Genomic DNA, 16264 nt, shown 5'->3' on the forward strand with positions numbered 1-16264 from the left:
TCATTGTTTTACTTTTTTTACTGTGTGAATTCATGTTCTTTTTATTGATAACCAGTTAGTTTTTTTTCCCCCTTGTTTCTTCTGATATATGTTTCTCAGGTGGTTGTTTCTAAAATTTATTATTTGCTGCTTTTTAGAACTTTTCAAGCGATGTTATTGTTCATCAAGCTGATTTAAGGTTTATAACTATGGCTGCTCAAAGATTTATTGATGAATCACAGGTAAAACTATTTTGTACTTATTCTAAGATTTTAACGCTAATTTATGCAACACCTCACATGGTGTTTTCATGTAGTAAAATGTATTTATTTTGTCCATGTTGCATGCAGCATATTGCTTGCATCCCTGTATATACAGTCAAATCTCATTTTAAGCAAACCTGTTATAACAAAAATCTTATTTTAGCAAATACTTCAGTGATTCTCCACTTAAATTATGTAGATACTGAGTCAACATTTGTGATATCAGTGTAGCGAAATTGAAATTTTATTGCAGCAAATGATTTTGCAGGTACCTTAAACCGCCTTCATTAAAACTGGATTTGACTGCTTATATTAATGGTGCGACATCGATGGCAAAGCATTGATGTTTGGAGTTTAAAAAATAGATAGTATTGACACATCAACCGAAACTCATTGATGTTTTTATGCATCAATCTTTTTATACAAACATAACAAACACTTTTGAATGTACTAGACTTACATACATGATAATTTTTAGCAACTGTTCCTTAATGGATCAGTGAGTTCTTTTGACAGTGCCTCCTCAATCCGTTAAATTATAGCTGTTGTTTTCAGAACTGTCAAAGCAAAGCCAATAATAGTTAATTTATGTATAATTATATATATACATATATGTATGTATATGTATGTATGTATGTATATATATGTATGTATGTATATATATATATATATATATATATATATATATATATATATATATATATATATATATATATATATATATATATATACATATATACATACACTGCTTGATTTTGAAAATGCAACACTAAGAGGGAGTGTTCAGAAATTTATGCAAATTGTAGAGTAGACGTAAATCACCGAGTTATGTAAATGATGTGAAATGCACAGCTCTCCGACGCATGTGAAGTAAGATATAAGGGAAGGAACTTGCAGAATGGACAATATTCGTGTCATTATTTCTGACTGGAGAATTATCGAAGAAATTTTGTTTTTGTCTTGGAGGATACGTGTAACACGAGAGAATGCCAAGCCGCCGTCAACGAAGGCACTTTCAGCAGATAGACGATTTTATGAGGGGTATGGTGATCGGACTGAGAAGGGGAGGTTGGTCCGTACGTCAAATTGCAACTGATACCCACATGGATGCGAGCACAGTGCATTATTGACTCGATGCACCCTTATTGACTCAATGCCTAGACGTATTTCTTCGTGTATTGCTTCTTGTATCGTACTTGCAGTCCTACATCCTACTGAGCCGACGCGGTTCTCGCTCTGTATTCTGCCTATCATTTTGAAATTAAGATCATTTATTATTCCTTGCTGTCTCTGTCTTTTTTCCAACTTTCATCACTTTCTGACCACTCCTTCTTGGTGTTGCATTTTCAATTTCGAGCAGTGTATATCTTTTGTAAGATATATATATATATCTTACAAAAGATTTTAAGGTTTAAATAAAAAACGTTGTAATAGCAAAAAAAATTGAAGAGAGAACAGAAAATTAATTAATAAATGGAGCAAGTACTCATCAGCAGTTGAAACTTCATCTATGGTTGAAAAGTCAAAAATATTATAAAAGAAACTAAGAGAGGAAAGTATAAGTTCCAAATATTTACAGAGTATCACAGCACAGGGCTACATGCACCACCTGCTACAGTACAAATGAATAAACAGTGGCTTATACCTAAAATTAAGTTGGGGATTTCATAGTCTAATGGTATAGATAAAACGCCCAACTTAATTTTAGGTATAAGCTACCATTTTCTTTAAATATGTACTAATATTACAGTCGTTAATTGTTTTTAAAAATTGATGTGTTATTATTTGTTTTTATCTTTTACATATATTTTTTACATTCAATATTTTCATTTTTAGCTTTAATTTAAATGTATGCAAAAGTACTATCCATTTTTTTAGCTATTCTACATACTATTATCATTTTTTACTTATTATTCGGATTATTCATGGTTTTTGCTTATCCACGGTTACTGTGCCACCCTATTTCACGGATAATCACGAGTTTACTATATCTCGATGACATTAAGGCTTTTAGAACTGCTTAGCAGGACCTGTTTGGCACTAGCTAGCAATCAACTTTAATTTTTATACAAAATAGCTTTGTTAGAATTAATTTGCACTGTACTGTGTATACAGTCTTTTATGGCTAGAACTTGATTATGGCCTGGATGTGTTTCTGCATGATATGCAATTCTCAAGTTGAACGTTTGTAAGGCTTTGTGGTACACATAATTTTGGTAAAACTTATTTGGAATTCAGTTTTAGTCTCTATATCTTTAGAAAAATAATAAGCTATAGTTAAGTTTTTTCAACTTCTTTCGTACCCTTAAGTTTTATTTTAGAGTTATTATTTAAAATATGAAACATTTTTATGCCTTCTAAAGTTGAATTCAAAGGCATAATGATTGGAATAATTTTTATTCTGGTAATGGCAAAGAAGAGGAATTTTTAAAAGTAATTGGTGACTGTTTCTTAGATCAAGTTGTAACTCAGGGAACTCGAGAGGAGGCAATTTTGGATCTAGTTTTTTGTGACATAGGTAGTTTTGTTCAGGGGTTGAGTGTAGGGGAGCATATTGGAGATAGTGATCATAACAGCATTAGGTTCCGGGTTAAATTTGAAGTGTGCAAAGATGATAATTTTAGGTTTGTGCCCAATTTCAGAAACACTGATTTTGTTGCACTTAGGCAGAGCTTGAAAGAGGTTTTTTCGTCAGGGTTGGAAAATAGCGACGTAGATCAGCAATGGACGGAATTTAAGGATAAACTTGCTAAAACCGTTGGGGACTATGTTCCATTTAGGAGAAAAGGTGTTAGTACCAAAATTTGGCCCATGTGGTTCTCCAGGGAGACTAAAGAAGCTCTTAATTATAAGCAAGCCACTTTTCGTAAGTTTAAAGAAACTGGTCAGAGTGCGGAGAGACTCCAGTATAGTAAGGCAAGGCGAAATTTTAAGTATTTGGTACGGATTCAGAAAAGGGAATTGGAGCAAAGGCTGGCAGATGACATTGATGGGAATCCTAAGAGGTTTTTTGCTTACGCTAATTCTGGGAAAGCTCGAAACAGTCAAATTGGGCCTTTGGTTGATGAGTATGGAAATTTAATCCAAAACGATAGGGATATTGCAAATGTTCTAAATAACTTTTTTTCCAGTGAGTTTAACGATAACTGTATCTCAACAGTTGACACTAACAAGACACAAGCTATTATACAGCTTGAGGATTTTGTATTTTCCAGGGAGGAGGTTTTATTTCATTTGAAAAAGATTAAAGCAACTAAAGCTCCGGGACCAGATAATATTTTTCCAAAAATTTTAGTAGAATGTGCAGAGGAATTAGTGGATGTTATTTTGAATATTTTCAATGCTTCTTATAACTCGGGGACGGTGCCAGAGGACTGGAAGCTGGCTAACATAATGCCACTCTTCAAGAAGGGGTCTATAGGTATTGCTGGGAATTATAGACCTGTAAGTTTGACTTCGGTGATTTGTAAGATTTTCGAAACTTTGTTCAAAATTAAGATCATGATGTTCGTAGAGACTAATAGTCTGTTGACTAGTTTGCAGTATGGTTTCAGGAAAGGTAAATCCTGTACTACTAATTTATTGCATTTCTACGACAAGGTTACCTCAGCTTTAGATAACAAAAAATGTGTGGATGTTGTTTATATTGATTTTCAAAAAGCTTTTGACAAGGTACCGCATGTTGCTCTTCTCAGCAAGTTAGCTGACATTGGAATAGGAGGAAAAACTTTACTTTGGGTAAGAAATTGGCTTACTGGTAGGAAGCAAAGAGTAGTTGTGAGAGGAAATCATTCTAATTGGAGTGATGTTTTAAGTGGGGTTCCTCAGGGATCAGTTTTAGGGCCTCTTTTGTTTATTATATTTATGAATGACATCAATGAAAATATTTCTGGAAGCATGAATTGTTTTGCTGACGATGTAAAAGTTATGGGGATTGTCGAAAATGAAGAACAAGTAAAACAGCTGCAAGAGGATTTAAATCATATTACTAAGTGGGCAGATAAATGGGGTATGGCAGTTAATGTAGGGAAATGTCAAGTGCTACACTTAGGTCATGGAAATAAGCGTATGAGATATCGTTTACAGGGTTCAGTCATAAATCAGGCAGAAAATGTTATGGATCTGGGTGTCTTTATAAATCAGGACTTCAAGTTTAGTCAACAGTGCAGTATTGCTAGTAACAAAGCCAACAAAATGCTTGGGTTCATCAATAGATCTATTTCAAACAAATCTAAGAAAGTTCTTCTGCCTTTATATAGGAGTTTAGTAAGACCTCATTTGGAGTATGCTGTGCAGTTCTGGTCGCCTTATCTGAAGAAAGATATTTTTGTATTGGAAAGGGTTCAAAGAAGGGTAACTAAATTAGTAAGGGGACTCTCAGATTTAGATTATGATACCAGACTTAATAGGCTTAACATGTATAGCCTAGAACAAAGGAGAGTCAGAGGGGACATGATTCAGTTATTTAAATTTATCAAAATGAAAGATGTAAATGGATTAAATTTTTGCGGGGAAAGCAGGACAAGGGGTCATTGTTTTAAGCTATTTAAATCTCAGGCTAACTTGGAAATCAGGAAAAACTATTACTTTAGCCGGGTCGTGGGCATTTGGAATAGCTTACCGGAAGAGGCGGTAATGAGCAAGGGAGTGGATAGCTTTAAGAGGGCCATTGATCTTCATTGGGGACTAATTAATTGACTAGGACCAGCCTAGCTGGGCCCAGAGCCTGTTGCTGGTCGTCACATTTGTATTGTATTGTATTGTATTGTATTATTCGGTATTGATTCATGCACTTTTGCAGTTTACATAAAGTAAAGTATCCTTTTTTATCACCTTTCACATCAATAATTTCTATGTTTTGCAGGAATATTTGAAAGCTTTGAATGCCTTTAGAACACACCTGCCACAGCCATTGTCACCAATTAAAACCCCAGAAAGTGAAATAAGAGTTGAAGTTCAAGATGTAACATCTGTTTATCATGATTTGCTCAACCATACAAATAAACTAACTGATACTTATGCAGCTGTTTCTTCCAAATATCGATCTGTTGTAGAAAGTGTAGACAAATCAAAACTCTGGATGCAGGAAATTAAAAACTCTTCCAAAGCTGCCCTGGAGGAAACATTAGCTGATGAACCAAGCTCAATACAAGCACAGCTTGATAAAATTAAGCTGATAAACATGGAAGTAATTGGTCAAAGTAGATTGATTGAAAATTCTTGTCAAGCAGTTAAAGTTTTATCTGATACACTTGTGAAGGGCAATATTTTTACTAATGAAACAAAATGTATTGAAAATATTATAAGCTCTCTTCAAGAAGAATATTCAGAGTTAAGTAGCTGCATAGCCTTGAGAATCAAACAATTGCAAACTGCTTTAATACACTCACAAGGTATTCAAGATGCTTTAGATCGTATTTTAAAATGGATTGATGAAAGTGAAGATTCTGTTAAATCTTTTCAAAAGCCAATAAGTTTGTTACCTGAAAAGTTGGAACAGCAGGTAATTTGCTTTCCTCCAGTCATAATCTTTCTTTCTTTTTTGTTTTCTTCTTAGTTCCCTTTTTTAGGGAAAATATTTTTTCTTTAGCTGATATATTGTATAACACTGCTATCACTTTTCAGGTTAAAGAGTTCAAAATTTTGAAATCAGATGTTGATAACCAGAAAGCGAACTTAGACATGCTGTATTCTTCTAGTAAAGAAGTTTCTGATAATTCCAATCCAAAGTTAGCAAAGAAAGTTGATTACAAAATGAAAGACATTTCACTTCGATTTGAAAAATTATGTGAAAGGATATCAAAAAGGGGAACCTTATTAGAAGAAGTAAGTTTCCTTGATGAAATTATAAAATACATTGCAATTTTGTGCTAAATAATATTTTTACCTGTTGTTAATAATGTGAAAATAATACTATGCATCTGTTTGTGTATTGTGCAAAGAACTCCCACTTGAACTTAAAAGCCCTGCTGGGTCATTCAATGTCAAGTGATCCAAAGGTTTTTTCCCTCACCTTTTTGTATTTCTTTGAAATTTGGCTCATCAATTGTACCCTTTGAGGTAATCAAAAGTCCAAATTTTTAGATTTTTATCTCTATTATTTTTTTATTTATGACACTTTGATTTTTCGAAAAACCCGCTTTTTTTTCATGGATGTTTGAACACAAAATGGACGATAACTCAGCACCAAATATAGATAGAAAGATTTGATAAAAAGCATTTTAAAGTACATGAGTTGCTGTTTAATTGGATATGCAACATGACTAATTTCAGAAAATTTTTGATTTTTAAAAAATAAAATTTAAATTTTAAATTTAAATTTCTCAGAAAAGGTATAATGAATTCTTTTTAAAATATTCTCAAAAATTTGTGTGTATTTTATCCTCATTTGTGCAAAGTTTCAAGTTGGGATCTCAATGGGATCATAATTTTATGAATTTTTAAATAAAGTTTGACTTGTGAAATAATGACATTTTTCAGATTCTAACTAGTCAAGTATGGGGTTTTCTTACTGGGGATGGTCTAGTAAGTAGTAATTGATCATGGCTATGCTTGAAATGAGCTGACATGAATTTGTAGATTGGTACCCCCCCCCCCCCCCTCTCTGCCACACAACCACTTTTTATCTTTTTTTTTTTTTCAAAAGTGTATTTAAAAAAAAAAGCTGGCACGTAAGAGTTATAATCATAATAAACTGGGATGCACGCTGCTAAACATCAGTAGTGACTAAAGCTTATAAATGGGGGGGGGGGGGGGGGTCATAAAAACTAAAAGTCAGAAAAACTTTAACAGACAAATAGAACCACTCATTTGCAGCTTTTTTTTCTTTCGGAAAGTGGGACGATAGGGGGAGGGGGGAGAGCAATCTGGAATGAAGCTTAACAACATGGAAGGTTATGCTCAAACTAGCAAAATTTGTTTGATCTATAACTGCTTTTAATATATGTATAAATAGATCTCGCTGCATTGCTCTCCTTTACAACTGAAATTAAAAAGAAAACTAGCATTAAAGAAAAGATGACCGCTGCACTCCAAATGTTGTAGAATGACATTTTTATGCGGAGATGCATATGATCTGATACTTAGATTGATTTTTAGTTTAGTGTGAAAAGAATGAAACAACATGGGGGGTAACACTCCTATTTTGCTATGATCTTGGGGCAAACCATTTCTTTCCTCCCTCCAAAATTGAAAGTTGGCGCAGGGGTAGGGGATGAAATGAATCATAACTTTCATTATCAGATAGTAAATTAATCAAGTACATTTTGTGAAGTTCGGATTGAAAAAGAAACACTTGATCCGAAAAAAAAAAAAGCGTCAGGTGAGGCGTGATACTAGTATAGTGTTAATCGTATGTGTGGGGTGGGTGGGTGGGGGGGGGGGGTAATGTACTTTGTCTTGCTTTAAAGAAGAACATTTACCAGCTTTTAATATGCTTTCTATTCATTTTGTTTTATTTTATTAATTAATTTATTTTTTGCGTTTTGGAAATCATTTTGAAAAAAAAATAAATAATAAAAGTGGTGGTGCTGGGGGGAGGCTTTTTCTTGCTTTAAAGAAGATTATTTACCAACTTTTAATAAGTTTACTATTTATTTTGTTTTATTTATTTATTTTGAATTTTGAAAAGTTTTGAAAAAAAAAATTAAAAGTGATGGGGGGGGGGGGGGGGTGGTTACCAATCTACAAATTCATGTCAGCTCATTTCAAGCATAATCATGATCAATTACTACTTACTAGACCATCCCCAGTAAGAAAACCCCATACTTAACTAGTTAGAATCTGAAAAATGTCATTATTTCACAAGTCAAACTTTATTTAAAAATTCATAAAAATATGATCCCATTGAGATCCCAACTTGAAACTTTGCACAAATGAAGATAAAATACACACAAATTTTTGAGAATATTTTAAAAAGAATTCATTATACCTTTTCTGAGAAATTTAAATTTAAAATTTAAATTTTATTTTTTAAAAATCAAAAATTTTCTGAAATTAGTCATGTTGCATATCCAATTAAACAGCAACTAATGTACTTTAAAATGCTTTTTACCAAATCTTTCTATCTATATTTGGTGCTGAGTTATCGTCCATTTTGTGTTCAAACATCCATGAAAAAAAACGGGATTTTTGAAAAATCAAAAGTGTCATAAATAAAAAAATAATAGAGATAAAAATCTAAAAATTTGGACTTTTGATTACCTCAAAGGGTACAATCGATGAGCCAAATTTCAAAGAAATACAAAAGGGTGAGGGAAAAAATTTCCCAAATTTTGGATCACTTGACATGGAATGACCCTGCTGTGAAAATACCATTGAAAACACCATATGAAAAAATTAAGATATTCACCAGTTTGAAAATTACCCAACTCAATAATTCATGAAACAATTGAGATGATGACTTAAAAATATGTAAAGCTCAATGGGCTTGATTTAAAAAAGTATAGACAATTCTCTTGAAATTAATTTCAATATTTTAGTTGTTATGCACAAATTACTTTCTTTTACAAAGCTACTAAGGCTGATGACTGACCCAGTGCTCGATCCGTGGACCATTCGGTTGAAAATCTTCTCATATATATCTGCTTTAGATCTGTACTAGCATGTCCAAAAATTGTTATTTTCAGGTTATTGCTGCATTGCATGGAGCATTAAGCCATAACAGTGCAATTATATAAAACAAAATCCCTTATATTTATTTACCAGTGCTTAAAGAGCGGAGTTCCAATCTTTGTATACAGCAAACAAATGTTTTTATGCTCTCCTGAAAAGTAGTGAAAATGGGATTTACGTTTGTGTCTTTGAGTAGAGATATTTTTGGAGCACCTCAAATTGAATGGCTAATCTCTTTTGATAAAAAGGCAATTTCCTCTGTCATACCATGACGGAATATTTTCTAGTACTAATAATAATAAGTAAATAAGTAAATCAAAAGCATAAAAACATATTATAAAGTCAAAAAGTAGTAAAACATACTCATTAAAGTTTTAAATATGTCAGAGAACTTTAAAAAATAATTTTGTGTAAATTAAATTATAAAATTTGAGGGTTTTGATATATTTTAGGAAAGATGCTTAAAAAGGTGAGGTTTTGTTGAAAAGAAAAAATATTATTTTGGTTACTTTGCTTTATTCCAGCTTGAAAATAATGGTCATTGTAAGAAAATATTTTCACACTTTTCATCATGAGTTTCCATGGAAAGAGAGAAATGTTAGTTGTGTGGTAGTTCCATCTAAAAGTACCTGAAAGGTTCATGTAATATCTTAGTAAAAGGAAGTAAATTACTACAACAGCTTCTTTAAATACTATAAATTACATCTCTCTTGACTAAGCAAAAGCGCTTGAGTACCACTCCCCTAAAAGCATTAGAACCCAACAGAGAAGCACAATTACAGAGTTCTGACCTTGAAAGGACTGCTGACACACATTTGACCAAAGCAAAAACTACTAGAAGCGGGGTGAATGTAGGATCGATCGTCCAAACCAGTTAGGAACCATTCTCTTTCGATGAGTCTGCGCCAGTTTTAACACAATACGCGACCGACCCGGTATTGGCCAAGGCAAGGAATGGGTTAATGAGTAAAATTTGTTGCATTCTATGCAGTTATTTGAATGCAAAATGGCAAGTTAATAGATAAAGAAACTTAAGATGCAGTTACGATACTAAAATCAATATTGATTTCATATTTCATTAAATAGCTTTGAGTTGTGCTAGATGTACTTTGCACAAATAAATATCATATTAAATAGGTGTTCTTTATTTCAGATTTCTGAGATGACTCATGTTTTCTATTCCTTGGTTTCACAATTTGAAGAATGGAGCAAATCAATTTTGAATCGTATAGAAAGCTCTGACAGTGTGCATTCTATGGATGTTGATGGGTTTTCTTCAGTCATTGAATATTCTTCAAATCAACGTAATTTGAAAAAGGATGATTTTGAACAGATGATAAAGATAGGAAAAGCTTTGATTGCTAGAAAGGAAGTTGATGACATAACTTTAATCAAAGACCAAATTCAGACCATAGAAAACCAATGGAAAAACATTGGAGATGTGTTAAATGATAAAAGGTTACAAGGAAAGACTAGGACTGAACAAATGATTGCATATGAAACACTAAGAACAAAAGTACTGGATTGGTTACTGAAGCATGAAAGGGATGTGGAAAATTTCGAACCAGTTGCTCTTTCTTTACCTATTTTGAAAAAGCAATCTGCTGAAATCGTGGTATGATATTATTTATAATTTATTTGATTTATTTTTTGAAATTGTAAGTAGTTTAAAGTCTGTAATGAATGAACATTGGCAAAACAAAAAATATTTATAAAGTGTGATACAATTTATTGCATTGGTTTAAACTATTCACAAACATTTTTTCTTTAGTAAAAGCTTGGCATTTGTGTTATTAGAAAGATTGAAGCAGTAACTCTATTCAGACCATACATACTCATTCAGCTTGAATAATCTTCCTTAAAAAAAAGATGATTTTAAGTGGAGCTATTCAACTTTGACTTTTTCTTTGAATGCTGCATTGAATACTTTAGCTGAGAAGCAATATTCAAAATGAAATAGACTGATTATAAATTGCTTTTAAATTAACCTAAGCAGTATTTTTTTAAGTCCTAGTTTTAGCACATGCCATTTATAATTTTGTACTAGCTGCCATAGCAGCTACATTATCTGCTCTTGGCAGCCGCCTCAAAAACCTATTTTCTTATTATTGTTCATTAAATAATATTCTGTTGTTAACTAGATATGAAATAAAATAAACATTAATATAAATAATTTTGTTAATGAAATGGGGCTAGAACACATCTTGATTTATTATCAAAATTACATTTAACTGATTAAATACAATTTTAATACATTATCCTATAAAAAATTGCAAGTTACTTTTTCTGAAGATTACTCAAATGATTTTTCTCTTCCGCTTTAATATTATGTTTTTAATAAATCATTCCATTTAATGATTCATGTCTTATTAATTTGAAACTGCTTACTGAACTGAACATGCATATGTTGTGCATATATATACACAATTGTTTTATCTATTTATTTTTGCTTTAAGGTATTTTTTAATCATTTTCACTTCATTAAATCATTTTTGTACTATATTTTGTTTAAAGCTTATTTTTTTTTTATCATGTTTAAAAATTAAATCTTTTTTTCTGCTGTTAAAAGTAAAATAACTAGATGGGGGAGGGGGATTTTGCACCTATTTTGAAAAGAATAAAATGCATTTAAGTCAAAAGCAAATTTTAAAATTACCTTTTTTAATGTGCGACTGTGTGCTTCTTATTATTTTTCTCTCCCCCCCCCCCTCTTTTTTTGAAGTAGTAAGAATAAAAATATCTTAAATTTTTGGACATATGTAAAAACTCTATATCTTTGCACATTTTAATAATTTTAACATAAATAAAAAAAAAATTCTTTTTTGTTCCCATTCAATTTAACTTGAGTATTAACTAATTTTAGTTTAAAAAATCCAACTTTACTTTAATTTCAGTTGAAGTAGCGACATGTTTCTATTGTTACTGTTTTTAATAACATCTGATATTGATTTATATACTCTGCATCCCATTAATGAGAAAGATTTTGTATTACATAACCCCCCCCCCCCATAACTGTAGATATAAATATATATTGTGTGTTTTATCTTTCAGCCAATATTGAAGGAACATTCTGATTATAACTCGACTATTGAAAAGCTTAACAATCTTGGTCACTCTTGTGATGCTGCTGGGAAAGCTGAAAGCCCTAAAAGGAAGATTTCCAGCCCTGTTAAAAAAACTTCTAGTCCAACTAAGAAGTCACCTTCCGGTGAATATATAGGTAACAATGTACTTGTCGATAAACAATTGATTTACAGATATGATTTAAAAATAATTCAAGGAAATCTTTTCCTTTTTTTCTGCCATTTTAATGAAAGTTCAGTTTTTCTCTTCTTTTTTTCAAAAGTGATATTTTCTCCCAGAATCTAGGTCAACAGAGAGCTTTTCCATTTCTCCTGTAAAAAGCCAGTTATCTGTCCAAAGCCCTTTGTCCACAGCATCAAGTGGTTTTAGTAGTAGAAGAAGTTCTTCAGACAATATTGGAGGTGTTGATGGTATATGCAAATTAGTTTTTGATTTATCCTTTTTTATTTCTCTTGTGTATACAAATGCTGTCAAACTGCAACAAAAAATAACTTTTTTCATCCTTAATTTTCACCATTTTGATGTGGAAAATCACAATGATATGTTTCAATTATGTGTACATAAGCCATTAAAGAAACATTAACATTTATGTATGTTTTCTAGTTTTGCTTCAATATTTTACTACTAATATAAAGCTTATAAATTCAGTAAAACAGAAGTTCATTAAAATGTAAAGGAGCCAACTCTCTTGTATTCCAATATCTATTTTCTTTTACACATTTCCAAAAGTCTTTGACTTCCTATTGTTTCCTATGTTATTTTTCATTAGCTGAAAAAGCTGTTACCAAATAATATTTTTCAAGTTTATCTGATTAATTTTTAGTAAATTCTTTGTAGTATCAAGAACAAAAATGCTCTAGAAGAGGAATTGAAGAGAGTGAAATTATAACTCATCTTTAATATATTACATCTAATCTTGGTGGGCATTTTCAAATATTTACATACTCGTTGGTAAAGTACATGAGCCGAAGAAGTATAAAAATGGAGATATGTCCTACTGCATATTTAACCTTTGAAATGAATTCAACTGAACTAGGCATTGTGACCAAAGGTCTAGTAAAAATTCCTAAACCAACATCTTAGAAGAGACCAGACTGAAACAAAATTCAGCAAGCACATATGGGAATGTTGTGAACCTCTCAAAGTTTCATTAAATGATGATCAAGGTGTTGAAACCTATATGTGGAAAGCACATCACAGTCACATTGGATATAAATTTCCTCATGATTAGAGCAACTTGCATTGGTTGACAATCCCAATTAAGCTCCTTAACTTAACACTACCTATCCAGGGTATAGTACTGTTTTTTCTTTAAAATGTCAAACACAGCAGTTTAAAAGAAATTCTTTAACAATTGCTTATATAAAGCCAACAAAAGGAGCAGATGAACCTTTTCTATTGTGGTGATTAGCTATTTTGTTACCTCTGACACCCAAGCGTCTAGGTGAACATAGTGACATTAGTGATGACAGAGCAAGACCTTGTTAAGATTTCCAAAAGAGTGAAGCATATTATATCATTCTAAAAGAATATAGGATACAATTATAAATACTATTAGGGCTTTTGGGGCAGCATTACTATCAGATCAGTTATGAGTGCATCTCTTCCTCTATCTCCAGTTCAAACAGAAATACATCACATCAAGATGGCATAAACCTGAGCCTGAAAGACATATGCATATCATACGTGGGACATAGCATAAATAACTCATGCAATAATACCTTATTAAAAGTAATTATATTTCTATATTGATCAATTTCCCTTATTTCTCATGGAAATTACCTTCCATTGTTTCAGCTTGCAAAGCTATATGGTCTCTTGAACACCAGTAAAATCAATTTTTAAACATAGCATAAAAATTACTGAATATTCTCAGTTCAATTTTTTATATCCATATAAAAAGTCTTCTAGATTAATTTTTCATCAAAATATAATGATATACTCCAGTTTGTGAAAACTGCAACACCATGAAGGAAGCATCATAGTTGAATGAAATTTAATACACAGTTGAATGGTAATGATACAAATAAATGATTACATTTTCAAACCAAACAAACAATAAAAAGAGATAGAAATTAGTATTTTGTGTGGTCACCACGCGCCGCAATAAGAGCTGCTACACGACTTGGCATGGAGTGAAATTAAGTTTGAATATCTGCCTGCGGAAGAGTATTCCATATTATTTGTATACTCAACCAAAGTTCGTCTGTCGAAGCAACTGCACGAGGATCACGAGCGAGGCACTACCCAACGAAATCCCACACATGGTTAATCGGTAACATATCTGGGTAATATGCAGGCCAAGGAAGAAGCTGTACCTGCTGCGAATCAAGGTAGGATTTGACAGTCCTGGGGACATGTGGACGGACTGTCAAATCCTATCCCTGTCCCTGCTGGAATACAGCCCCTGGCAATCCTTGCAGGAAAGGAATAGCTTGGGGCTGTAAAACTTCATTTATGTATCGGGTGCTGTTCAAATTGCCCACAATTCGTAGCAATAGGGAAGTTTTTGATTTTCAATTTTATTTTTACATGATAGAGTAACATGTATGAACATTATAGGTGAAAAAAAAATTTCGATACGATAAGTAGTTTTTTTTAAAATAATTTTTAAGTTGTAACGTCAAATGGCACAGGAAGTGACCTCATGCGCTCTTCCGCTGTGGGAGAAGCTGAAGGACGTGCAGTTGGCTTCGAATACAAAACGTAAGGCTTACCTCCTCGCATTTAACTCCTTCCGTTTCTGAAACATTAAACCTCTCATCCTCTCTGATATATTTGAATACCTTCATTGATGTTACTTGAGGAAGATTATTAGATTGTGCTTTAACAAATCCGGCCTCCATAGTGTGTTCAAAAGGATTATTGAATTTCTAAAAAATAAAAATATCAGCGAGCTCAAAATGTCCGTAGTGAAAACAAGGGATCTTCGGCGGAAGGCTGCCCATTAGTGCCCTGTGAGGTAAGCTCGTGTCGTTTCAGAAAAGCGCACTTTTGCGAGTGGATTTTTAAAAATTCATTAAAAATCAATCAAGGGTTTTAAAATTCGGCGAAGGTGAATTTTTTAGTTTTGAGGATCCATTAACAATATCCAATAGTCAAAATATGAACATTTAATAGGTTGCAACTTCCATATTGTGATCGTCCATTATATGCTATGGCACCCTAGACCATAACTCCGGGTGTTCGTCCACTGTGGCATTCAATAATACACTCCGGAATATGCCGTTCACCGGCATAGCGCCCGACACGAATTCGGCCATCATGGTGCCACAAATTGAAGCGGGATTTGTCAGAAAAGATGACCTGCTGCCAATCAGCACGCTAGGTCCTATGCACATTGGCCCATTGTAGCCGCAGGCGCCGATGGTTTTGCATGAGAGGAATCCTGTATGAAGGAATCCTTGTGCGCAGCTCACGCTGCAGCAGACGTCTCCGAATTGATGAAGCACACAATGAAACACCTGCAGCTGTTGAACACTGTGCTGCCAATTGTCTAGAAGAAGCTGTGCGGTTCGTCAGCGCCATACGCACCAGGTGTCTGTCATCGCGAGCTGACGTCACATTTTGGGATCCACTCCCGGATTTCCGAGCTGTCCGACCCTCATCTGTCCACTGCTTCCAAACACGCATGATTTTGCTGCTGGTATGCTTCACAAGAGTGGCTACTGCACTATAAGACAATTCAACTTTCCGAAGGCTGACAATTCTGACTCATTCAAACTCCGAAATTTGCTCAAATTTCTATTTTTTTCATCAAAATGGCATAGTAAAGATTCAGTTAACACCTACTCTAGCATATAACCACCGATAATCATATATGCCTCGCTACAGCCATCTATTTATATTCAGTTATTTACTGAATATACCACGCCTTGCGTTCAATCTTCGAGTTGAACCGAACCATTGCTTCGGTCACTCGTCTGGTCTGCTAATTCCATATTAGCTACCAGTTTGTTTCGCACTCTTGGCTTCCTTACGAGGTTTTCCATCTCCAACTCAGTCACTTTCCTATGCCGGGCTGATGAGTGCTAATAAGCTTGAAACTGCAGTCCTCGGCTGGAAATGACTGAGCTGGCGGTGTATTTCACGTATTTCTGATTTAGCCCTGGCTAATGGCTGGGAATTTACTGAATATACCATGCCTTGCATTCAATCTTCGAGTTGAACCGAACCATTGCTTTGGTCACTCGTCTGGTCTGCTAATTCTATATTAGTTACCAGTTTGTTTCGCACTCTTGGCTTCCTTAAGAGGTTTTCCATCTCCAGCTCAGTCACTTTCCTATGCCGGGCTGATGAGTACTAATAAGCACGAAACTGCAGTC

General features: G+C 33.3%; 1 protein-coding gene across 1 annotated transcript in view; it reads left to right on the plus strand.

The window, feature by feature from the left end:
- The window catches only part of LOC129219021 (microtubule-actin cross-linking factor 1, isoforms 1/2/3/4/5-like), a 271646-nt gene that overhangs the window by 117406 nt on the left and 137976 nt on the right, over positions 1 to 16264 (plus strand). Inside the window, 6 exon segments of the mRNA XM_054853341.1 lie at positions 138 to 221; positions 5107 to 5745; positions 5868 to 6068; positions 10009 to 10470; positions 11907 to 12063; positions 12218 to 12349. Coding sequence (XP_054709316.1) covers positions 138 to 221; positions 5107 to 5745; positions 5868 to 6068; positions 10009 to 10470; positions 11907 to 12063; positions 12218 to 12349 — 1675 coding nt within the window.

The sequence above is a fragment of the Uloborus diversus genome, chromosome 3 (assembly GCF_026930045.1).
Source record: "Uloborus diversus isolate 005 chromosome 3, Udiv.v.3.1, whole genome shotgun sequence".
Classification (NCBI taxonomy): domain Eukaryota; kingdom Metazoa; phylum Arthropoda; class Arachnida; order Araneae; family Uloboridae; genus Uloborus; species Uloborus diversus.